This window comes from Choloepus didactylus, chromosome 6 (assembly GCF_015220235.1).
Source record: "Choloepus didactylus isolate mChoDid1 chromosome 6, mChoDid1.pri, whole genome shotgun sequence".
In the NCBI taxonomy this organism is placed as follows: Eukaryota; Metazoa; Chordata; class Mammalia; order Pilosa; family Megalonychidae; genus Choloepus; species Choloepus didactylus.
The window spans coordinates 8,546,910-8,572,675 of NC_051312.1; the positions used below are offsets into that span (position 1 = coordinate 8,546,910).

Consider the following 25,766-nt stretch of genomic DNA (forward strand, 5'->3'; position numbering starts at 1 on the left):
GCTCGCTTGAAGGAGCCACCTGGGTCCATGAAATGAGTGGACATTGGGGGGCTGCAGTGATGCAGACATGAGCTGAATCTATATATACTCCTCTTGCACCCACTGAAGCACGAAGGGCCTGTTCTGTCTGCCGACTGGAAAGACAGAATGCAAATGGTTATGGGGCCAGTTTCCCAGGGGGAAAAGACTTACGCATGCTTGTGAGTCAGAATGATGCTGGTATCCATGGGAGGCCGTGAATGGACCCTGGCAGGAACTGACACTTACCCTGGACTGGTTTTTGCTGACCTGACAGTAGATGCAAATGTTCAAAAACTGGAGAAGTACTGGAACAGAAGACACCGCAACCAATCTGGCTGCAGTCACATTCCTTCAGACCAAGGAACACACTTTTATCCTCAGAGAAGTGATTTGATAGAGAATTGCAAAGGGCCATTGAAACATGGGTTGTCTAAAATGGGAGCAGATAAATGCATGAAGGGCTGGTTTACATGCCCTCATGAGTGTGTGCTCACAACATGAGGGTGACCAAGGGAGGGTCCCAAATGGATAGACTCATCCACTTTTCGGGGGGATCTGGGAAAAAGGGAGTGGGAAAGCTTGCCAGCATGACTGTACATTATTCCCCACATCAACTCAATGTGCCTTTTTCCTGTCTGTTGTGTTGGTCCCAGGAGCAGGGTTGCAACTGCAAGTGCCAGAAGCAGGGATGATTCCTAAGCACAAATCTGTAACTAGACAGAAATCTTCGTCAGATTTCCTAGGAGCTTGATGGGGGGCTGGGGGGTGGGTGTTGCACCTTCATTCCATCTGCCAAAACTGGGGGTGACAGTGAGTGCTGCTGTGTTGCCTAGTGGTTGAGACAGTCCCCTAGTTCTGTGCCTGGGTAACACTACCCTCTAAGAATGCAAGTGGACTGAGTGTGGAGAACTTTCTAGACTAATCCTGCTGCTGGCAATCTGGACCCGTGTAGTGGCCGAAACTAAAGTCCCCTCCAAAGTGCAAAAGTTTGGGTAAAAATAAATGGCAGGGGTAGAGGAGAAATAATAGCTGGTGAGAGTAAAGGAATGAATAAACAGGTTCTGAAATCCAATATTATATTAATGCCTCAAGAGAGACTCAGAGCAAAAGGAGGATATTGTTCTTAAAGCTCCTTTATACCAGATGCCTGAAAGGGTGAAACCATATATTACCAAGACCATGCCTGCTTTGGGAACCTGACAAAATACAATGAAACCCTGCCAACTCGAGCAGCCTTGCCCTGGGAGACATTTTGGTCATACCATATGTTTCAGTTTGCTAAAGCTGCCAGAAAGCAATATACTAGAAATGGGTTGACTTTCACAATGGGGATTTATCAGCTTACAAATTAACAGTTCTAAGGCCACGAAAATGTTGATACTTCCTCTGAAGAAAGGCCATCGGCATCTGGGACACCTGGCCCTTCTATCCCAGGTTTCATTGCTTTCAGCTTCTGCCTTCAGTGGCTTTCTCGGTGGGTCTTCTCTTAGCTTCTCCAGGGCTTTTCTCTCTAAGGTCTCTTGGCTTTTTCTGTCCTTTATCCTCTCATAAAGTAAAAGGATTAAGACCCACCTTGAAGGGGTGGCCCCATGTGTCTTTTCTGGCTTCTTATTTTGTATCCTTGTACTATATTAAATTTATAATCGTGACTAAAGTGCTTTCAGGGAGTACTGAGTCGTACCAGCAAATTATCGAACCCAAGGGGGTGTTAGGAGCCCCTGAGTTTGTAGACAGTTGGTCAGAAGTGTGGGTGGTCCCGGCCTCTGAACTTGCAACTGGCACATGAAGGACAGTCTTGAGATTGTAGAGAGTTACCCGTGGACTGTGGGGTCTGGCCCAGCTTCAGGTAATTAGAGCCAGAGTTGAATTGATTGATTACTGCAGTATCTGCAGTGGGTGTCAGAAGCTGTTGTGGATATTGAACAGTTTTTGATAACCCACCTGTGGTGGTTTGGAGCTGTATGTACCCTGGAAAAACATGTCCTTAAACTTAATCCATTCCTGTGGGTGTGAAACCACTGTAAGTAGGACCTTTTGATGAGGTTACTTCAGTTACGGTGTGGCACCGGTCTTGATCCTATTACTAGAGTCCTTTATAAGCAGAATGAAATTCTGAAAAGAGAGAGAAAGCCACAGTGAGCAGCAGCCAGAAGCTGAAATTCAGTGGATCCTGGACGAGAACAGAGAGGCCTGGAGAGGCCGCCATGTGACCCCAGAGCCCAGGATCAAGGATCGCCAGCAGCCAGCCCCAAAGCACCAGTCTTTGGGAAGAAAGCATCACCTTGATGATGCCTTGAGTTGGACTGTCTTTTAGCCTCAAAACTGTGAGCTAATAAATTTCCATTGTTTAAGCCAACCCATTGCATGGTATTTGCTTGAGCGACCTAGGAAACTAGAATACCACCCAATAATGTTTTCAAGATTCACCCACGTTCTATTTTTGCAAGTTAGTCTAAAATAATTTCAAAATATAAAGCTTTTTAAAAAACTTGAGGTTAGGGTTGTGATTTTTAGGTAAAATGTACAAGATAATTATTTTTAAAAGTTTGTAAGCAGTATTAGAATAGTTTCACCATATTTATAAGTTTAAGATTTACCAGGAACTACTTTGGGAGGTTTACATTTAGGAGGAAGTATTAAGTTGTAATATGCGGGACACTGATTACGTGCTTCGACTTGGCGGGCCTGGGCTGGGGGACCTGATCAGCCCCTGGGGAGGGTGGTGGGCACGGGCGACAGCGCCCTCCACAGCCCCCCAGGCCTGAGAAAGTGAGGCCGGAGGCAGGCCCCATTTCCTCACCCCAAAGTACAATCGTTGGGGAGGGCTTGCCGGAGAAAAACCCCACCCCCGTGCCTTACCCGTACCCTCCACCCTCTTCGTTACCGGAGCAACTCCCGCACCTTTTCAATCAACCTTCACGCCCTCTCAGAACCAATCCAAGCCTTTAACCCCTACAGCCACCCCGCCCTCTAAACCGCCCGATATAAGCTTGTACTCTCCCCTAATAAACTCTCTTGGCTTCTTCATCCAAAAAGAAAGGTGTCCCGCCTGTTCCTTTCTCGCCGCCCTCCATACTTTGCACGCCTCCGCCGGGGACCGGGCCCAGACCCCCGCCTCGCCCTCGCCTCCGGGAAAGAGCCCCCGCCGCCGGTACCCTCCAAGCAATCCTGAGAGCCTGGGATTTGGCAGCCGGCCGCCACTCCCCCCCACTAGACAAGTCAACGACGACCGCAGTAATACTTACAAAAAGTAAATATATTAAATATGTAAATATAATTTTTAAAGTTTGAGGGAAGTTAATTGAGCTGCAAATGGTCATGATTGTTTAAAGGAGTTTAAATGTGTTCAACCTGAGTTTTTCAAACATTAACTGAGGAAAAGGTGAAGGTAATAGTTCTTATTTTACTAGATTTATACATAGAATAAAAAACTTTGTAATTTGAACTTGAAGATTTAAGGAAAGCTAGGTTTTTAATTTATTACTTTAGTAAAACTGAATAGTAAGTGTATTAGTTTTCCGTGGCTGCTATAACAAATGACCACAAACTTGGTGGCTTAAAACAATAAACGTGCAGTCAGAAGTCCAAAGTCAGTATCGCTGGGCAGAAATCAAGACAACAGTCAGCAGGGCTGTGCTCTCTCCAGACACTCCAGGGGGAATCTGTTCCTTGCCTCGTCTGGCTCTGGAAGCTGCCAGCATTCCTTGGCTTGTGGCCACATCACTCCCATCTTCAAGGCCAGCATCTTTTTTTTTTTAATGCAATTTTATTGAGATGTAATCACATAATGTACAATCCTCCAAAGTGTACAATCAGTTGTTCACAATATTGCCATTTGGTTGTGCTTTCATCATCACAATTCAAACTCTGAACATTTTCATTACTCCAAAAAGTAAAATAAAGATTAAAATAAAAAAGAACATCCAAAACATCCCATTCCCCTCCTCCCCCATTGTTCATTTATTTTTTTTAATACAATTTAACTGAGATATATTCACACACCCTACAGTCATCCAGAGTGTACAATCAATTATTCACAACACCATCATACAGTTGTGGGTTCATCACCAAAATCAATTTTTGAAACTTTTTCTTACTCCAAAATAAAAATAAAAGCAAAAAAGAACACCCAAATCTTTCCATCCCCTCCATCCCACCCGATTCTTCATCTAATTTTTGTCCCCATTTTTCCACTCATCTGTCCAGACACTGGATAAAGGGAGAGCGAGCAACAAGGTTTTCATAATCACACAGTCACCCTGGGCAAGCTACATAGCTATACAATTGTCTTTTGAGAATCAAGGTCACTGGGTTGCAGTTCAACAGCTTCAGGTATTTCCTTCTAGCCACTCCAACACACTAAAGACTAAAAGGTGATATCTATATAGCGCATAAGAATACCCTCCAGAGTGACCTCTGGACTCCATTTGAAATCTCCCAGCCACTGGAGCCTTGTTTATTTCATCTCTCTTCCCCCTTTTGGTCAAGAAGATTTTCTCAATCCCACAGTGCTGGGTCCAGACTTATCTCCAGGAGTCATTTCCCACATTGCCAGGGGGGTTTACACCCCTGGGTGTCATGTCCTACGTAGAGGGGAGGGTAGTGAGTTCACCTGCCGGGTGGGCTTAGAGAGAGGGGGCCACATCTGAGCAACATAGGCGCTCTCTCTGGAGGGGACTCATAGGCACAATTATAAGGGGGCTCAGCCTCTCCCTTTAAGCAACCAGCCCCACAAGGGAAAGCCCCCAGATCGAGGGCTCAGCCCACCAAATTAAGGCCTGCATCTTTAGATCTCTCAGTTACGTCTTCATATCACCTTCTCTTCTGTGTGTGTCAAATCTCCCTCTGCCTCTTATAGGGACACTCATGATGCTGTTTAGGGTCCCGGATAATCCAGGCTTATCCCCCCATCTCAAAATCTTTAACTTAATCACATCTGCAAAGACCTTTTTTTCCAACAAGGGTGACATTCAGTTTCCAGGGATTTGGACTTTGGGGGCCATTATCAGCCTACCTGAATAATTAACACATTTTTTTAAATCAGTTAGAAATAGACTCTTTGTGTGTGTGTGCACAAATACCAATGTGCATCAGAAACACTCAGTGTTGACAGGATTCTTTCCTGCTGAAATTGTTGCTGTATTATTAGGCAACAAGAGCAAGGGAAACTTCAGGCCTTGAAGTTGAGCTCTCCCTGTTTTGCTGCTTCCCTCGCCTAGGTTTTTAGATATAATCTCCTCTCTAGCTTTTTATCTCTGGCTAATCTATTGTAAGTCCTTTTTGGAAGTAGGTGACATATATGTATTTAAGTCAGAGGAATTAGAGGGGAAGATTTGGGGGGTTGGAAGATGGTCCTGATAGGCACAAAGTACCTGAAATTTGGCAAAGGTTTTTAATCTTTGGTCCCTGGAGCCCCAGAGCTTCTGGAAAGCCCCATAGGACCAAGTAGCTTTGGCTGATGTTCCACTGCTGTTTTACAAATGGGGCTTCAAGATAGTTTAATAGTGTTCTGTGATTAAAAAAAAAAAACAAAACCGAGGTTGAAAACCACGTGGCTAAGAGTTTAGAAGAGAGAAAAAGCTGATGGGGATCTTGATTCCTTAAGAGTAGAAACGGGTTGGGGGTGGCAAGCCATTTAGCCATAAAAGGGTTAAATCCACCTACAACCCTGGAAAGGAAGTGAGGGAAGGTCTGGGGCTGCCCGTGGGTGGAGTCCAGGTGGGGAGGGAGCCCAGTGGGGGACATCCTGGGCCTGAGGTTCGAAACAACCTACCTTACCTGGAACAAAGGGGAGCTGGAAAACAACAGCATAGGTTTGGTGAGAAAGGGTGGGTGGGTCCGAGGGGCTGGCTGGAGGGCTTGAAGCCTGGAGTAGGGAGGGCTGAAGGGCCTGGGAGTGGGGGCAGGGCCAGGGGCAGCCAAGCCAGGCCCCGTGACTGTAACCTCACCTGCCCCTTTCCAGGCAGGCAGCCCGAGGAGCCACGTTTGTGTCCTGACAATCCACCCTGTTGTGACAGCAGCTTTCTCATGGATGAACGAGCCTGACGACACATTCTGATGGGGGAAGGGGTGGGGGGCAGAACAGATGGGCACACCTGGATCCCAGGCCCCAGGTGCCAGCTCTCAGATCTGAGAGGGGAGCCCGGCTGGGGCTGCCTCCAGGGGCCCCATTTGGCCCCAGAATCACAGTCACTGCTCCCCTGGGCCAGGCCCTGGGCCAAGCCCTTTAAATACTAGATTAAGATTATTTTACTTGTGAGGAAAAGAAATGCATTGGGAGACTACAGGGGGTCTGCTGAAATCCAGAGCAGAAACCAGCCTGCTGCAGGAAAGATTCCAGAGCCACTGGAATTCTCTAGCTCCTCTTGGTTTCTCTGGGCCTCTGCCTTTTTCCTCCTGGGTTTTCCCTCAGATACCCATGTTACAGGTCCAACCACCGGAAGCAAAGCTGGTTTTGCTCTAATTTCTTGAGTCCTATCAGCCACAGTGAGGGGGAGGGGCGGGCCACCAACAGAAATATGGCTGCTGTGACCCCTGCTTGTGACGCAAGGAGGAGGATGGGGGCAGGCAAGTGTAGATTTGAATCCAGGTTTGTTCGACTCCAACACTAAGAGGTGGCCCTAAATGGGGAGGCCATGGATCCGGAGCCAAAACACAAAGCACCATAGGAAAATATCCTTTAATTTGCCAAGGGAACATTACAGCAAACCCTTTCCATCCCAGACCTAGTTCTCCTAGGACAAGCCAGCAGGGCCTCCCTCCGCTCCTTCTGGAAGCAGAAGCCTCAACTGGGAGGACAATTACAGACCCAAGGCCAAGGCCAGTGCTCAGAGGTGGGCAGGGGCTTGGACCGGGCCCTTCCGTCCCTCGCCGGCAATGGGCCTGCCCCGCTCCTCCCAGATGGTGAGGCCGTCGCAGGAGCAGATCTGCTTAGGGTTCTGGAAAAGGCCAGCGGAGCGTGCGATGATGCCACAGGCCAACCTGCCGGTGGGAAGTGCAGTCAGAGGTCAGCAGGTGCCTGGGTACCCGGGCCCCTGGGTCAGCTCAGCCCCTGGCCTGGCACCGCCTCCTGCTGGGGACGGCCCACTCACCTCTCCCCTGAGTTCCCCGTGATCTTGGATAAGGGATGACCGCCCCGGCCCAAGTCATCTTCTCCCTCATCGATAACCAGGCTGCGGCCAATCACGTCCCACACCTTTGAGGAGAAACAAATGCCCTCAGACAGGTGGCTCTGTTAGGAAGAACCCCCTAGCCCCTACCTTCTTTTCCACCTTACCTTCAGCTGCTCATCCTCTATCCTGAAGGTGGCCCGGCCATCGGCATCAGCATGGACGTTCCCCAGGTCTCCGCGGTGCTGGAAAGAGACCCAGTGGGAAAGGGTCATGCAGGGGGCACAGCTGTGACCTTTAGGTTCCCTAGTACCTGAGCCCCCTTCCCCCAAAGGACCCATTTCCTCCTGTGGGTACAGACTGGTAGGATCAAGGGGTGTCCCAGGCCTTCAGGGGGGTAACAGGGCAGAAGAACCAGGAGCTGAACACAGCCAGTGGGCTCCACATGCCAGGGGGTCCTCTCCATCACAGCAAACTGTTTCTCCTAGGAGGCAGCTGCTCGGCTCTGCCTCCCAGCCTCAGAAGCTGGCTCAGGCCCTGCTTCTTCCCAAGCCCAGTTCTCCAGCCTCCTGCTGACCCCGAGCCCCTGGCACACTTCAGTTCCCTTGGGCTGATGTTGGCCGAGGCCGCCTTCCCTGACCATCAGAACTCAGGCTTGAGGAAGAGAGAAGAAACACTGGGGGCAAGGGGGCTGGCCCAGTTCCCAGAAGCCGGCCCTGCCCACCTTTTCACTTGGTGGTAATAAAAAATGCCATCACACTTCTACCGAGCGTCTTTCGCATCAAACACACTCGGCCAGGTCTTAGGAGAGAGTGAGTTCTACCCCCAAGGAACGCACAGCATGGCAGGGAGCCAGATGTGGGAGTGGGTTAGTTATTACAAAACACAAGGTAAGTGGAGCTGTCAGTGTGGTTTTTGGTGACAGGACCGTGCTGATGAGACACTGGCATCCACATTTGTGCAAAAAAATTCTCCCCCAACCCGATGCTTTGGGCAGCAACCGGCTCCTGCGCCAGTGGGGCCAGTCTGCATGACCCTGCTGCAACAACAAAGCGTGTCACCGTCTGACGGGGCTGATGAGTCGCCGGAAGTGCCAGTTGCTCTTTATCTTGTTTTCACAGGGACATCTGCTGTTTGCACTTGGCACTTTTTGTTACGCCCTCTGTTGGGGGCTTTAATGGCAGAAAGATCAGCGAGGGGGAGGTGATACGGAGAGCCGAGAGATGAGCAGCCCGGGCAGGGTAGCCGGGACCAGGACCTAGTAGTGGGGGGTCGGGAAAGGCAGCCTCTCCAGCCCCTGCCCTCAGCACCCAGGCAGCTGGGCCAGGCCTGTACCCTCAGGTACTGGGGAGCCACAGAAGGGTATGGGGCAGGAGCATGGCATGACTCCCCTTAGCTTTGGAATAATTCCTCTATACAGTATATGAAGAGGAAGGATTGGAGTGGGGAAAAGGCTAAAATGGAAAGAAGCTCAGAGATGGGAAAGCAGCAACCAGGCCTGGGTGTAAATTCTCACACTGAATTCATTTTCCATGTGGGCAAAACCAGATGCTGAAATCCAATGGGGAATGCTCAGCTACTGGCTCGACTCTTCCTCGGTCTGTGTCAAGGGTGTGCGTGCGATACAGCTGCTGCCTCCAGTCCCTTCTGATTCCCTGCTCCGGGAGGGGCCCAACCTTCCCAGATCCTGCTGTCCCATGCTCAAGGGCTGCACCTCCCCTTCCCAGCTTCTTCATCTGCTGAATTCCTGCTCCTCTTTCAAGGCTCAGTGAGCCCCACAGCCTCTAAGATGCTGTCTTTACACCCCCACGTCATCCCCTCCCCTTGAGTGTGGTGGGACCTAGTGTCACTCCCAAGATTAGGTTACAGAAAGAGCAAGTCCCTCTTGCACTCTCTCACTCTGGGGAAAGCCAGCTGCCGTGGAGCCAGCTGCCCTACCTGAGACCTGCCAACGGCAACAGGTGCGAGCCTGGAGCCCCTCTTCCCCCCATCCAGCCTGGAGATGCCCCAGCTGACACCTGGTTATCTTGGGCGAGACCCTCAGCCAGAGATGAGATGACAAGTGTGGGCTGTTTTAAGCTGCTGCATTTCACACTCACCTGCTGTGAGTGTGAAACGCCCCTCCAACTCCCAGGAAGGGGAGCAAACACTTTTGACCATGAGAAATGTGACAGCGATGTCCATAGTCAAAAAGATCAGGTACATGAATTAAGAGGCACATGCCATGGTTTCATTTGTTTTGTGGCAGAAGGTCGCAAACTTTCACCAAGATGCAAAATAAAAACAAACAAACACAAACACTCTGAGTCCTGGGAGAGTGTAAAGAGGAAATTGCCCTGGTCCTGGGTCTCCAAACGCACATGCCCACCTCACTGGAGGTGGAAGCAGAGCAGGTATTAGATGTGGTGTAGACAGGACAGTAAGAAATGGAAATCACTGGGCCAGAGGGCTCTCTCCACAGCCCCGCAGATGACCCCAAGGAGGAAGTCTGAGTTGGTAACAGGCCTCTCTAACATTTGCTGATCTCCACTTTAACAAAGATAAAGCTGGCTTCAGTCCCCCAACCTTGCAAGCCCATCAGTAGCAGGACTTTTAATATATTTTTTTGGCCTTCATCAATTTATTTTTACCATCACCTTCCTCTCATGGCTAGAAGTACAGATTTCCCATTCTCTGTCGGCAGTATCAGGTTTATAAAAATAAATCTACGTTGGTTACATGCAATGATGTCTGGATTTGCTTCAAAATAATGGCAGAGAGGGGTTGGGGGTGTGGCTGGCACAGGATCAACCAGGAGTGGGTAACTGCTGGAGCTGAAGGTGGCAGCGTGGGGGGGCTCCTGATACTGGTTTCTGTACTCTGGAATACGCTTGAAACTTCCCAGAGATAAAATAATAAAATAACTACATTTACCTAAGGCCAAAAGTGAATCTATTTTAATTTAAAAAGATTGAGTAGCTGACAGTACAAGTAGTACTCAGGTACGGCAAAAATTATTATTACAGCAGCGTGTGACTTGCTGAAGATGGGGAAATGATTTTCTGTTGAAAATGAAATGCCAGGACTAGGGATGGAAGCAAAAGGGACCGCCTTTTTAGTTGAGCTAAAATCTTCAACTTCCACACCATCTCTGTCCCCAGCAAACTTTTCCCCCAGCCCCTGCTCCTCTGCCACATCAGTGCCTGCTCTGAGTTCCCAGCAGCTCCTGCAGGCCCCTGCGAGAATTTTCTCACCGCCTTGCACCCACAGAACCCTCAGTGGTTCCCCCCACTAGACTGCGAGCTCCTTGGGGGCAGGCACGGGGCTGGGTTGTGTTACAGCCCCAGAGCCTCGATCACAGAAAGTGTCAATAGATGTTTCTAAATTGAACAAAATAAGGCTAGGGGAAAAGATCCCACCAAAAAGGAATCCCAGGTGGGGGTGGGGAATGGGGACTTGATGCTTGGTGGGTACAGAGTTTCTGTTTGGGGTGATGGAAAAGTTTTGGGGACGTAGCCCAACAATGTGAATGAAATTAACATTGAATTGGACACTTGAAAGTGGTTAAAATGGGAAATGTAGGTTTTATATATGTTACTATAATAAAAATTAAAGAAAAAAAAAAAAGGAATCACACTCCAAAGCCCCCAAGAGCTGCCTGACCTGCCTCCAGTCCCTTGGGTTCTCTCTCAGCCCAAGCCCAGCCCAGGCCGGCACTTACCCGATCAGTGTCCTGGGGGCCCCCGTGAGGCCTTCCATCAGGATTAAAGTGGTCCCCACAGCTAAGAAGAAAAGGAAGCAGGTATGTGGGAAAACAGAAGCTGCAGGCCAGGTGATCCACTTTCTTACTTTAAGGCTTGAATTCCAACTCATTCATTCAGTTATCCATCCCTTCATCCATCCATCCATCCATCCATTCAAAAAACAGGTCCACTCTGTGCCAGGCTTTGGGCTGATGGCATGGGGATAAATCAGACATGGTTCAAGCTCAAGAAGCTTCTAGTCCAGCAGGGAGACAGATGTGCCATGACAATAACAAATACCATGACACGGGACCCTTCCCTTCCCACTTCCAGGAGTCACCGTCCATCTCAGAGACAGTGAGGTGGCTATGAGTGGGGGACTCAGGGCCAGACTTTGGTTCAAATCCCAACTCTACCTTTGACATGCTCTAGGGCCTTTGGCAAGTCAGTTAACCTCTGTGAGCCTCAGTCTGCTCACCTGCAGGTTGGGCCTGTGTGTACGTGCCTCACAGGGTACTGATGAGGACAACCGCGAAAACGTGCACAAGGGCTGAATACAGCCGCTGGCATATGGTAGTTACACAACTGTGGAATGAGGACACTACGAGGGAGATTACAGACAATTTACCTGGCGCAGTTGCTTGTAAGGTCCCCGTACTGATGGACATGGAGTCCATGTGGGCCAGGATCCAGGCCATCGACGGTCCCCTCGATGAGGCAGAGTTTGGGGGTCAGCTGTAGGAAGCGTACAACTCCCTGCACAGGGCCAGGTCCCCCAAGAATGGCCACGGCTGCCCCCAGGTTCTCTGCAGGGTATTAAGCCACTGGCTGGTTCATGCCGTCACCCAGGCCCGCTCCCATGCCCTCCCCAAAGCCACTTCAACCCAGAGTGCAAGAGTCCATGGCTAGACTTGTGCAGCTCGGGGCCACCTCCCTCCCAGACTGGCCGAGGCCAAGGCCACAGTGGTCACTCACTCAGCAGGCTGTTGCCCATGCCCTTGAGGACCGCCTGCCGCCCCGTGCTCTCCAGGAGGGCCTGCACCTTCTGGCTGGGCAAGGTGGTCTGTACCAGAACCATCTGGTTCTCCAACTGGACCTCCACACCCTGGACACCTGGGAGGAGAGACAGCAGGGGGGGCAGCAGAGGGCTGGGCACCCCTGGGCTGGGAGCTGGGAAGAGAGAAACAGACGGCAACTCCCCCATCCCAACCCCACCAACCTTCCGGGGGCTGGAGGCAGCAAGGAAATGGGCTCGCCAGCACCAACCCTCATACTTTCTAGCTGTGCAGCTTTGAATACACCCCTGAACCTCTCTAAGTCTATTTATATACAAGGTGGACATAACACCACCATGCTCCCAGCATTGTCGAGAGTTCGTATACTGTTCCAGGTGGCACTGTTCATAACCTTTGAGGCATAGGTAATTCTAAGGTGGCAACAGTCCAAATGTCCATCAAGTGGTGAATGGATAAACAAAATGTGGTCTCTCCATGCAACGGAATATTATTTGGCCCTAAAAAGGGATGGAGCACTGATGCATGCTACTGCATGGATGAGCCTCAGAAGCATCTTGCTAAGTGAAAGACACCAGTCACCAAGGGCAGGGTGCTGTATGACATCATTTATATGAAGTCCCCAGAACAGGCAAAACCCTACAGTCAGGAAGTAGGCCATGGGTTGCCTAGCGCTGGAAGCAAAGGGAGGCCTGGGGGAGTGATAGCTAAAGTGCGTGGGGTTTCTTTCTGAGGTGATGAAAATGTTCCAAAACAGACTGAACTGATGGTTGCACAATAATGTGAATACACTAAAAACCACTGAATGGTCCACTTTAAATGGCTGAATTGAATAGTATGTGAATTATGTCTCAATAAAGCTGTTACCAAAAAAAGCAGGAGGGAGGGGAGAGCTCTCACCCTCATCAGGTGAGCTAACATTTACTAAGCGTGCACTATGGGCCGGGCCCTCTAGTAAGTGCTTTACCCACATTATTAATTCATCCAATACTTGGTAACTCTGTGAGTTGGGTCCTATTATCTCTACTATACAGAGGGGGAAACTGAGGCATGGAGAGATTAAGAAACTTGCTCAAAGTCACACTGTAGAAGGTTGTAGAACTGGAATTCAAGTCCAAACAGCCTCACTCCAAAGCCCGAGTGGTTTAACCTGGCCATGCTGCTTGCTCTGAGAAGCAGCCCATACCCCCCAGGCTGGGTTGGGACCCCCTCTTCTGTCCCCCCGTGGCAGCTCCCATTTCCCCCTATGTGATGAACACGGCATTGATCACAAATCCTGTTTCATCACAGGCTGCCAGCTCCGTGAGGTCTGCTGGGGTCAGGTCCAAAAGTTTGTGTGTCAGAAAAACAGCCTGTGTAGTCCCAACCGCCCTTGAAGTCCCCAAAGTCACCCCTGTATGGACACAAGCCCTTATGATAAACCCTGCACACACTCAGCTTTGAGGGCCCACAAGCCAACTCAAAGCAGGAAGAGAAGGGACTCCTCTCTTTTTCAGATATCTGGGCTTTCAAGACTTTTAAGAGAACTTTTGAATCCTCGAGCCTCTGATTTAAATTCTGCTAGCCTCTTCGGGTCCCCTGCAGCCCGGGTGACATGTTGGGGGAGGAGCAGAACATGTCAGAACTTAGACAGACAAATCCATCTCCTCCCCTGTAAGGATGGTGGGGAGAGGGATCCTGGGACCTTCCAAATAACCCAGCTGCCCCTAACTTCACACAACGTCTCACCCTGAGCCAGTGAAGCCTTGGTGCTCCAGGTCGGTAGCTGCAGGCACTTTTGGATGCCAACCATTGCATGGGGGATGTGGGACAGGATGGCAGGGAACTCATGTCCTGAGCCCCCAGGGTGTGCCAGAGCACTGCGCTCTGTGCTTTCCACACACCAGGATGGAGAAACGGCCCTCACTCGGCAGATGGGGAATCGAGGCTGGGAGGGTGACAGGACTAGCTCGAGGTAACAAAGCTCAGAAAGCAGCCTGTACAACCCCAAAGCTGATACTTGGTCCCCTTGCCCCACACCAGGTGGGGATGGGCCCCAAAGGACTGGTTATCTGAGGCTCCAAGGCTCAGACAAGCATGCAGTGCAAGAGATTTCATTTATTCATTCACCTCTTCACTCATTTCACAAATATGTACCAAGCACCTTCTGCACCACGTCCCTGGCAAGGGGGATACAGCAGGGAACGAGTCAGTTGACGTCTGAATGACCGTGAGGAAGGGAGGCCTCTCTCAGCCCTTAAGCAAACACTGAATGCAGAGTCAAGGAAGAATGTTCCAGAAGAGGGAATGGCAGGGGCCAACTGGGGCAGGAACCACCTCAATGTGCTCTGAGAAGGAATGCCAGTCCAGCTGGAGCCGGGAGTGAGGAGAGTAGTAAGATACGAAGTTGTAAGCAGGGACCAAATCAAGCAAAGCCCTGTTGGTGACAGGAAAGAATCCGGAATTTAATCTTCACATGACAGGAGGCCACTGGAGAGGCCACAGGGTATAGCGGCTTAGAGTATGGACTCTGGAGTTGAAAGCCCATGTCTGCCACCTACTAGCAATGTGGCCTTGGACAAATTACTCCATGTTTCTCTTGAGTCTTCCATTCAGGATGTTCATCAGTAAATGGAATCAATACTACTACCTACCTTGGAGGGTTATGAAAGGCCTAATTATTTCACATACAGCACTTAGAACAGTGCCTGCCCATAAGAATCTCTCAAACATTGTTATTACTGGAGGATTTTAGGCAGTGGAGCAACATTATCTCATCTGTGATTTTAAAAACAACTCCAACTTTTCTGTGGAAAAGCTACAGAGGGGCAGCAGAAGCAGCGGGTACCATCAAGGAGGGTCTTGCATGGTTCGGGGAGAGGTAAGATGGCCTGGATGTGGGACTCTGAGTATGTTTTGAACATACAGCAGACGAGTTCCTGATGCACTGGCCCTTGGTGCGGGTGGGTTCCTGGGCCCTAGAAGGGTCTTTCCAAGAAGAGCTGGTGATCTGTTCCCGACATGCAAAGGCAAGAAGTTCCTTATAACTGTGCACCTTCTGAACTCAGCTTGAGTTGAAACCAGAAGGATGGCTCCCCAAATACGCAGTTCAGTTCTGTTGGTGACTTCCAGAGTGTATGATAAGGGCCCAAGGGCTTGGGCCGGGAGCTTTTCTCACTTACCCCTGGGAGGAGGGCAGAATCCTTTCTCAAGGCCTCGGCCTCCAGGAGAGGACAGCTCTCTCTCTCTCTCTCTACATTCTGGGACACTACAACTTCCCTGCTGAGCCCCTGAGAAAGCCAAGCTGTTTCTAGTGCAGTGATCCAGATCAGAAAACACAGTCACCAGAGGTCTATCTGTTGCCTAGGAAGCCTGCCGTGGGCTGAACACTGCCCTGTGTCCACCAGAAAGCCCAGCTGTCTGCTCTCCCAGGAAGTGGAGGATCTTACATCCTGGGAAAGCTTTGGACAGAACCCTCCCCACACCAGTGGGCTAGCTCTATCTACATGAGACCTTTACCCCACCACTCAAAACAGAGTCTGAACAAATCTCGCTTCGAGGTCTGTCTCTTTACACCTGCCCCCACCAGACCATCACCTGTGAGTCCTTCCTCTCAGACTACCCAAGATTCAATGGGCTCTTATCACATGCCAAAGACTTTCCGTACGTGCTTTCCATGTATAAACTAATTTACTCTTTATAACAGTCCTCTGGGATAGGTTCTATTACCAGCCCCATCTAAAAGCTCGAGAAACAGAGACCCCAAAAGTAATTTGCACTGGTTCTCAGTGCTATCAAGTGGCAAAGAGGTGATATGAACCCAGTCTGCCTCCAGAGCTCATGGCCCTAACTGCTCTCACTCACTGCCGCTCTACACCGAGGCCTGAGCTCCCTCTGTCCCAGCTGTAGAACCCATCCCATTTCATTCCCTCCAGAACTGCTCTCCACGAAGCTCCCTGTGAAGGCCACCCAGGCAACGCTGGAGTGCTGAGACACCTGGGAGCCTTTCCCCCTAAAGCTCCCAGGGCTTGGTCCATTACCAGGACCAGGCACCTCTTGAATGAATGGATAAACATTTAACAGAATCAAAGGAAACGAATTCCCAGCCCCAAGATGGTGGCTGTTTTCTCACATCTCTGACTGTGCCAGATCACCTCCAAACCAGCTGGCTTTTGAGAACTGGGAGCCATCTAAGAAGGTCCATGGCCAGGGCTGCTATTTGCTTTGTCAAGATTCTGCTGATATCCAAGCAAAAAACGCCTGCTTTCCGGGGAAACTCCCTCGGTAGGAGGAGCTATACTCAGCCTGGCTGAGGTTCAGGGCACCAGAGGGACAACGCAGTTAGAGCCCATGGAGGCTCTGGCCGGGCAGGTGTGCGACCTGTACTCTAGGCTCTGCTTCTGGGTGACTCTGACAATATCCCTTCCTTTCTCTGGGTCTCAGCTTCTGCATCTGTAATACGGGAGTCGGGTTGGCAAAAGAAATTTGCCTGGCCCCTCCTAGATGCCTCCCGACTGCTGTCTTCCCAGGAAGTTTACCAGGCTCTTACCTGCTACCCCTTGCAGGGACCTGTGTACCGCGTCCACGCAGCTCTGGCAGGTCATATGCACAGCGAACTCCAGCTGCAGGGGCGGCAGGCACCGATGAGAGCTGGGGACGGCGGCCCGCGGTGTGCGCGACCCTGTTTCACTACCTGCCCTTTGGCTACCCAAACGGCCCAAGGGACCCCTCTGCATTTTCACTCCTGATCGTTCCAGGGCCGTGGTCCCATACCCCGACAATCTCGCCAGGGGCCCTGCTACCCTCGCACCCCAAAGTCACCCCAGGACTCCAGGACCCGCCCTAGCTGCCCGCCCCTTTCCTCTGCCCAGGCGAGACTCCCTCCTGAGGCCTCGACCCCCACCATGCAGGTGGTCCCGTGGTTCCCCGACTCCGACGCCATCCCGGACTCAGTTGTCAGCCGACGGACGCCATGCACTCAAAGGTCTCGGGTCCTGAAGCGCAAACGCGGAACAGAGCCCCGGGGGGGCGGAGCCTCGAAGATCGCGCTTTGCTCCGCCCCCTAGTGCCGTACTTGCAAGGCCCTGCCCCCGTAACGTCCACTGAGTGGCGGGCACGGGCCGCGCAGGCGCACTGGGGTCGCCCCGCCCCTGGTTGCCTTAGTAACGCTTGGCCTCCGCAGTGACGGCCCGCACAGCCTGCATTAAGATGGAGCGCCAGAAGCGGGAGCCCGAGCTCCAGCGGCTTTACCACCGGTTGCTGCAGCCGTTGTCGCTCTTCCCCCGCAAGGCGACGCCGGCAGCGTCTCAGAAGCGCCGCCCGGAGGAGATCGGGATGGTGCAGCTCCTGTCGCAGCCCCGGCTGACAGTGGCGTCGCTGTGCCGCCAGGTGGCCCAGCGGCTGGCCCGCAGCGGGCTGACGGCCCCGGTGCGTCCCGAGGACCGGCTCCGCCTCACCGAGGTCATTCTGGACGAGCTGAAGTGCGGCTGGCAGGAGCCTCCCGCCGAACCTGATCTGAGCCAGAGGGACAATCAGAAGCTGCGGCAGCGGCTCGAGGCCCACGTACTGCTTAGCAGCGAGCAGCTCTTCTTACGCTACCTGCACCTGCTGGTGACCATGTCGGCCCCTGCAAGCGTCTTCACCGAGCCAGCCACCCTCACACGCTTGGCCGCCAACCTCGCCAAGGACTGCACTCTCTTCCTCACCAGCCCTGACGTCTACCGTTGCCTGCTCGCCGACTTCCGGGTTCTGCTGAAGGTACAGGCCCGTCGCTCGATGGGCCACAAGTACCGCGCCGAGGACCAGGAGAGCCGCGCCGAGGACCAGCACTACCCCGCGGAGGACCAGCACTACCGCAGCAGCCCCATTGGGGCCTCCAAGCTCTGCCCTATGCCCTGGCCTCACGGCACCGGCTTTGCTCACGTGCCCTGCTCCAGCCTCAACCTGAACTACCTCGTCTATCTTAGCCGCCCGCCCGAGTTTCTCAGCAAGCCCGAACCGGATCCCATGAAGGAACTGAAGGCCATCGCCCTGCTGAAGAAGAGAAAACCCTTCCGCTGGCTGCCCTCCATGCCAAAGAAGAGGGAATTGGAGTTCAGTTCCTCACAGATTGTGTCACCGCCCAGCAACTTTGAGATTCCCACCAAGCGGGCAACACCTACCCGCCACTTACCCCTCTCCTCCCAACTCCGGGGCCACCAGTCCATGCCCTGTCTGCGGGATGGATGGAAGCTGGCAGATGAGTTGGGCTTTCCTCTGCGCCCCCCTCGCCCCTTAACGCCACTGGTCCTGGTTGTGGAGGGCAAACCGGAGCTGGAGAGGGATGCTGTGGCTGAGGATCTGAGGCAGATGGTGAACGTCAAATTGGAGTGTGTTTGCTACCGATGGCTCTCCTCGGGCCTGCCCCCACTTCTGGGGGCTCTGACCCGCTACCCGGCTGCAGGGCACCGCATGGAAGAGCTGCAGAGGACGTTGAAGGCTCTCCAGGAGGAAGAAGCCTTTGGGCAGCGGGACCGCCAGCCCCCCAAAGCCCCACCACTTCACCCACAGCCAGTGACCATGACTCTGAAGCTGAGAGATCAGGGTGTGGTCCAGGCAGCTGCTGTACAGGTCTCTGATAGGAACTTTCTGGACTCCTTCCATGTTGAGGGGGCTGGAGTCCTGTACAATCACCTGACTGGTGAACTGGACCCCAAACTCATCGAGGAAATGGATAGCCATTGTTTTGTGGGCAGTAACATTCGGGAGGTCTACAAGGAGTTGATGAGCCGGGTATCTACTGACCACTTCTGTTTTGACCAGGGACCCCTGGTGGAGCCTGCAGCAGATAAAGACTGGTCAACCTTCCTGTCCTCAGCCTTCCTACGTCAGGAAAAACAGTACCACATCATCAACCCTGAACTGGCTGATATTCACTCCCGGGACACAAATGCTTTACAGCCCAACCCGGAGAGGCCGTCCTCCATGGCATCACTCTACCCACGCAAAAGCTGGGAGAGGCAGTCAAACAAGTTCACGTGGATGAACTGGTGGCAAGCCGGCTTGTCTGGAGATGACTACTTCAAGTACCTCAGCAGCCAGGAGACGGATTTTCTCCACATCATCTTCCAAATGTATGAAGAGGAGGTTCCCGTGGAAATAGTGGCCCCTGTCAAAGAATCCCTGGAGATTCACCCTCCTCCTCTCTTGTTAGAAGATGAAGAGCCCTGGGACTTCGTGCCAGGCGAATGGGATTGCAACGTGGTGCTGGAGCACAGGCTGGGGGTTGAGAGGCTGGACCTCCTGGGAGAACCCCACAAACTCCTGAGCCTGCAGAAGCGTCTGGAGTGGCTATGGTCCATGCTTGAGGTCCCCGACAAGGACAGGTTGGAGATGGCCATCAAGTACAGCTCCAATGCCCGTCTGGGGCAGCTGCCTTCATTGGTGAATGCCTGGGAATGTGCCCTGCAACCCATTCAACTGCGGGAGATATTGCTGGGGAGACTGGAGCGGTTTGAGCGACATGCCTCCGACCCCAACCGCTTCTTCCAAAAGACTGACACGGGCCTGAGTTGCCTCCTGGAGGAGAATCAGATCCGCAACCATCTGTACAGGAAGCTCCGTCAAGTGGAGGCTTTTTTGGTTCCCCTCCTGGAGGAGATTGAGTTAATCTTTGAAGACCCCGTGACCTTTAAGGGGCGGCGCTATCTGGACAAGATGAAGTGTGACAAAGTGGAGATGCTCTACTGGCTGCAGCAGGGGCGGCGGGTTCACCACCTGGTCCAGGCCCAGAAGACCTCCCGCCTGTCAGCCCTCTCTAAGAGGCTCAGCAGCCAGCCTTTAGTAGCTCCTGGAAACACTCCCATTACCCTTTGAGCAAGCCCAAGTGCTCTCAAATCCCTTCCAGAACACCCAGCAGCTTATTCAGACCTCTTGACTGCACTGGAAGAAGAAACAGCATGCAGGGTTCAGGAACATTATGCTTTCAGCTAAAGAAGGGAGTGAGATTAAGACTTTTCGACAGTGACCTTCTCAAAAAAAGAACCCCCAGCCCCAGTGTTCCTGTTTATGTTAAGCCATGCACAATACAGCCAAAATCTCGTATATCAAAAGAACCAAGACCATCCCTTGCAGTTTATTGTAATGGGAAATGTCAGATGGAGACAGATCACAACCTTAGAGCGACTCAAGTTATCATTTCTAATATGTTACATAAAATTGACTGATTAGAACCACAGATCAGGATGCTCTATGGCCTAATGGTAAAGGGCAAGAGCTCGGGAGTTAGTAGATGTAGTTTTAAATCCTGACTGTGATCTTGGGCAAGTTTCCTAACTTAACTGCACCTGGGTCATCATATGTCAGTTGAAGGAGTTGGGTCCAGGTTGTCACTTCTTCCACTTGCAGCATGATGTTGGTAGAGCTAAAATTTTAAATCAAATGTTTACCAATTAATACAAGCACATGGTACAAAGTACATGAGGACTAAAAAGTAAGACCCCTTCCCATCTCTGCCTCTAGTATCTCAATTCCCCTCCCTGGGATAACAACCATTACCCATTTCTTGTGTATCTTTCCATTTCCTTATTCAGCAAATATTTATTGAGCACCAGCTAGGTGTTAGATGCTTGGTCTATACCAGTGAACAAAACAAAGATCCCTACCCTTTGTAGAGTTTACATCCTACTGTGGGGAATCCTAAATATAGTACCTAAGCACACTGAATAACAGAATGTTAGAAAGTGATAGGAGAGCAAGGCAGGGGGGATCAGGGAGTGGGGGGGTGTAGTTTTAATTAGGGGGGTCGGGGTAGGCCTCACTGGGAAAGTGAGATTTTTGCAAAGGCTTGAAGGAGGTGAAGAAGCGAGCCCTGCAGACACCAGGGAAAACAGCTTTCCAGACAGAGGGAACAGCCAGTGCAAAGCCCCGAGGCAGGCGTGTGTCTGGCGTGTCCCAGAAACAGCTAGGTGGCCAGCATGGGTGGGGCAGAGTGAGGGGGAGAGAGGAGTCAGAGGGGTCATGACAAGGTGTCAAGGGGCAGGTTAGATCACAGAAATCCTTGAAGGCCATTGTATGCACTATTCCAGAAGTAATTTATGTATATATGAGCATATATGTACACAATATCCCTGTATATATTTAGAACTGCCCCAATGGTTGCATTACTGTAAGCCCGTTTCACATCTTGCTTTTGTCACATAATATGTCTCAGGCTCATCCCATAGCGATACATAAAAAGGTGCCTTATTTTCTTTGACAGTTATGTAGTATTCCACTATGTGGAATTTATATTTTATTTGGCAGCCCCTTGTTACTGGACATATACAAACAAAAACAGTGCTCTAAAAAAAGAATCCTTGTTTATCCATTTAGCATGTGCAACCATATAACTCAGTTTAAATAAGTGGAAGTGGAATTGTTTTTTCTAAGCCTAAGCATGTGTAATTTTTGATGGATATTGCCATTTGCCCTCCTCAAAGTTTGTGAAAATTTGCACTCTAGTCAGCATTGCATTAGTGTATCTCTTTCCCTACTCTCACCAATAGAATGTAATCAAATATTTGGATCTTTGTCAATCTAATAAGTGAAAAACTGTGTCTCACTTGAGTTGCAATTCTCATTTCTCTTATGTGGGAAGTTGCAGTTTCATATGTTTAAAAGCTATTTGTGTTTTCTATAAAATGTCCATGCCCTTTGCCCACTTTTCAATTGTTTTCTCTCTTTTTTTTTTTTTTTGTTTGTTTTTTGTTTTTTGTTTTTCAGAGCTCTTTATATATTCAGGAAATTTAGATAACATTAAGTTCTTACCTTGTCCAGAACACTTTCCCTGCATGAGTTCTTAGACTGCTCACAACCACCTTGTGAAGGTTCAGAAAGGCTAAGTAACTTATCCAAAGTCATAAGCTAGTAAATGGGAGAGCCAGTTCCCAAGCCCAGTTCTGTATGATCCCAAAGCCTCCGTGGTTCTTCTTGGTGTGTTGATTCTGTGAGATATGGCGAGAGAACTCTTGGACACCGCCTGCCTCGCCTGCCTGTATGGGCAATGTAAGAGCCTCAGGAGATCCAATCAATCTCCTCCACCCACTCTCTGCCATAGATAAATTTCCATTACTACAGGCTTTGTTTCGTTTTGTTTTCCAAATAAAACAGCACTTCTCAGACTTTCCCACCAAAATATTCCTTGGCAATGGAGGAAGAGAAACAAGCATCTTGGTCAGGGATGAGGGGTTTGGGGAAGGGAGGGGATAGATAGAATCAGTGTTAGCCTGAGAGGCTTGAGAAATGTCTTTAAAGTCTATTTTTTATTTTAAAAATTTATGCTCAGTTGGCCTTCTACTCCATATTAGGTCCCTGCTTGTTTTACTATAAAAATAAAGCTTGAAATTGCTTATCTTTGAGTTAAACTGGCAGGCAGATCTGCTATATTTAGCATTTATTTTGTGGTTCCATGTTTTACCTGGCATCCTGCTACATTCTCCAGAAGTTATGCATAACCCATGGTAAGAAATGCTACAGCAGGTGTTGGCAAACTTTTTCTGTAAAGGGCCAGATAGTAAATATTTTAGGCTTTGCGGGTGATATGATCTGTGTTGCGAGATCACTTTGCAGTTGTAGCACAAAAGCAATTATAGGCAATGCATATGCAAATGAGCATGATCATGTTCCAATAAAACCGTATTTACATAACCAGGCAGCTAGCCAGATTTGGTCCTTGGGCTGTAGTTTACTGATCAACAAATGACAACGCCAGCCCCTTTAAAAAGCAAACATATTCAGGAGGAGTAAGACAGGAAGCTTACTGCGGCATTTTCCAAAGTGTGTCCAATGGCAGGCCAATCCTACATGATAATTCCTGGTAAAAGGGATCCATGGTCAAATAACATTGGGAAGCATTATATACTGTATTCCTGCAACCCCTCAAAGATTCACAGTGCATATTAGCATATTAAAATCTCTCAGAGGTCTTGCAAAAACACAAGTGTGTTTAACTTGACCAAATAGTCCTTTCATTCCTTCATAGCCATTAACGTTACTGAGATGCAGCTTTGGGAAACCCAGAATTAGTCCCTTGGAACCCCCTTGATGACAGTTCTGGACAGGGTTAGTGTGAGAAACATGCAGTATACCTGAAAAAGGAATAAACGCTCATCCGATTGTGGAGAAGAAAAGAAATTTATTCACAATCTTGCAAGAACTGGCCCACAACCAAATTGTGGTGGCTGGTGTGCAGAACAATGGAACACAGTACTATTTATGCCCTAAGCCTAACATGCAAGTCCCTCCCCTGTTTCTCCATTGGCCGGATACTCCAGAGGTTACAGCCTATTCGACAGGTCTAACTAACAGCGCAAATTTGAAACATTTAAAACAAGTCTCCACCTCTGACCGTAACTGTTATGCCCATATAAGGCACTGACACCACTCCTGTGCTTACCTGACCTCTTTCCTTTGCTCCTTAAATGCAGAACTAGTTGGTAACAAATTATGAGGCTATTTTAGGAGCCTTCATCCCAGAGTCTCCACCTTGCAAGGACAGTGGGTGGATAAACAGGAGGACCGGCCACTGACTATGGCTTGGCTTCTTGACCCTCTGCCATCTCCCCGAGCTGCCCCCACCCTGTGTGAAAGCTAAACTCAATCTCATTCTCACAGTTAGTGCACGGCGGTGGGACAGGGAGGTTACAGTGCTAGACACACAGGCCTCGTTGGGGCATCTGGGCCTCAGGCTGGTATGAAAGGGTATCATAAATCCCAGGACAGGCCCTAGAAGAGACACCGCAAGAGACATTGAGACTCCCAGGCCTGCTTCAAAGAACTGCCTCAGCAGATTTCGCCCTTGCCCTTCTTCCCAAAATTCTAGATTCAAATCCCACGACTAGAGGGATCTCCCACTGCCAGTCCTATTTATGAGCTGATGAATATAATAGTAATGGTAAATAATGTTCATCTATGTTTTGCTGATTACCAAGCACTTTGAAATGTTCATGTACCAAAGAATCATAGAGGCCAAGTAGATGTCCCCTGAAGTGGTAAATTTAAGCCCCCACTTCAATCCAGGTCTGGGGACTTCAGATCCCTTTGCTGTGGGTGTCCGACTGCAGTGGGAACCCCTGCCCTACGCGGGTACCCCCCTGTGCAGCCAGAGACCCCTGGTACCCTCCCAGCAAACTCAGTTGTGCTAAGAAGCAACTATTTGCCAAGCATTGTGCTCAGGTACTTTAAGTATATTATTTCATTTAATCATCACCACAATCTTGCAAAGAAAGAGAAGGCATCATTACCTCCCAGTGGGGATACTGGACTCTAGGAAAATTGGATGAAAGTAAATTCTCTAAATTACTGAGGATTTAGTTTTGTTCCTGCCTTGGATCTAGAGGCCGTCAAACAAATGATTTGCCGCAGCCATTTCCCTGCCCAGATAGAAGCAAGGCCAAGCCCACAAAAGCCCTCTCTCTTCTCTGTTTGCTAATGCATTAAAAGGACAGCTCATCTATTTTTAAATTTACTTATTAAGCCATTAAATTAACACTGTTAATCCCATTACATGTTAACAGAAATAATATATTTTTACGAAAACTATGTTTTCCAAAACAAACAAAAAAATGTAGTGAGAAGAGGGGCACTGTTTTACACTTTTGCAAATCTCTTAAATGTCTGGCTCAATAGAAGATAGCTGGATTCTCATATCTGCTTCTGCATGCAATCCCTTGCAACAGCCTGTGTGATGTAGCCTCTGGAAAACACTCCACAGTTGTGAGAGGGTGAGGATAAAACAGGCAAACAATGTCTTAGCAGTAAAAACCATTCTGATCCTGTGATACTTCTGAAAGAGTCTGGGAACCCTAATTGCATTTTTTTAAGTAGAGGAAGGGGCAGAGGCAGAAGTGAAGGATGGTGGTAAGGGCAGCCTGATATGCTGGCTCAGAGGACTGGGCAATTGGTGGGGCAGGGACAGGAGTAGAGGCGGAGGCTTGGGGGGTGGGGGTGGACAGGATGAGGCCTGCTTGTTCGCTTATAAAATGACAAGGGTAAGGCCAGAGGTGAAACCCCCACTTAGGAAAAAAAGCTCTGCAATTCTGCAAACCGGTCATCTGGCTGCTAGAGGAACAGATTGGCTGTTGGTGAACTGACTGGGATGGGTTCTAAGAATAGAGGAGAAAAGACTCAAAAGGACATTATTGGGTCATAAGAAAAAATTGAGATATAGACCATAAGCTGTATATCAATGCTAAATTTCTTGAACTTGATAACTGCCCACAAGGTGATTACATAAGTGAATATCCTTGTTCTTTGGAAATGCACATGGAAGTATTATGTGTTCAAGGAATTGATGTGTGCAACCTGCTCTCAAATGTTCAGAAGATAGATAGATGGATAGACAGATACATTAGATAGATATAGCAAATGTAGCAAAAGGTTAAAATTGGTGGATCTGGTTATCTGGAGGGCAGGGTATGTTGGACTTCTCTTTTGGGGGTTTGTATTATTTTTGCAACTGTCCTATAGGTTTGAAGTTATTTCAAAATAAAAGAATTAAAATTTTTAAAAAAGAAGAAAATTTAATAATATTAGCATGTGATTATTAAGTGCCAGGCTCTGTTCTAAACACTCCACATGCAGTAATTTATTTAACCCTCATAGTGATACTGCGAGCTAGTTGCTATTGTTATTCCAAGGTCCAGATAAGGAAATTGCCACACAGTGGTTATGCAACTTGTCCAAGGGCACACAAGTAAGGACGTGGCAATCTGGGTTCAGGCCTTTGTGATCTGGCTCCAAGTCCAAAATCTTACCCACTATCCTGTTTCTTATTGCAAAACATGGAAAATAAGTCTGCCTGGTTGAGGCCCAAGGAAAGAACTGTGGAAATTTCTGGCTTTATTTCATCATTGCCTATAACCAGAGGTAATCATGCTTTTTCCCAGCCACCCTGATTCCCGGCA

The 25,766-nt window shown here is 49.7% G+C and overlaps 2 protein-coding genes across 2 annotated transcripts; one reads left to right on the top strand and one right to left on the bottom strand.

Annotated features, from left to right (window-relative positions):
* Positions 1-6,681: 6,681 nt before the first annotated feature.
* On the bottom strand, positions 6,682-16,887 carry CCS (copper chaperone for superoxide dismutase). Its single transcript, XM_037840758.1, has 8 exons — positions 16,748-16,887; positions 16,394-16,466; positions 11,828-11,965; positions 11,481-11,658; positions 10,831-10,891; positions 7,298-7,375; positions 7,113-7,216; positions 6,682-7,002 (listed from the first exon to the last, which is right to left on the bottom strand). Exons 1-8 carry the CDS (start codon positions 16,784-16,786, stop codon positions 6,849-6,851), a joined length of 825 nt encoding a protein of 274 aa, XP_037696686.1. The 5' UTR covers positions 16,787-16,887; the 3' UTR covers positions 6,682-6,848.
* A 165-nt stretch (positions 16,888-17,052) lies between these two features.
* Positions 17,053-20,409, top strand: CCDC87 (coiled-coil domain containing 87). Its single transcript, XM_037840639.1, has one exon. It carries the CDS (start codon positions 17,053-17,055, stop codon positions 19,696-19,698), a length of 2,646 nt encoding a protein of 881 aa, XP_037696567.1. The 3' UTR covers positions 19,699-20,409.
* The last annotated feature ends 5,357 nt before the right edge of the window (positions 20,410-25,766 follow it).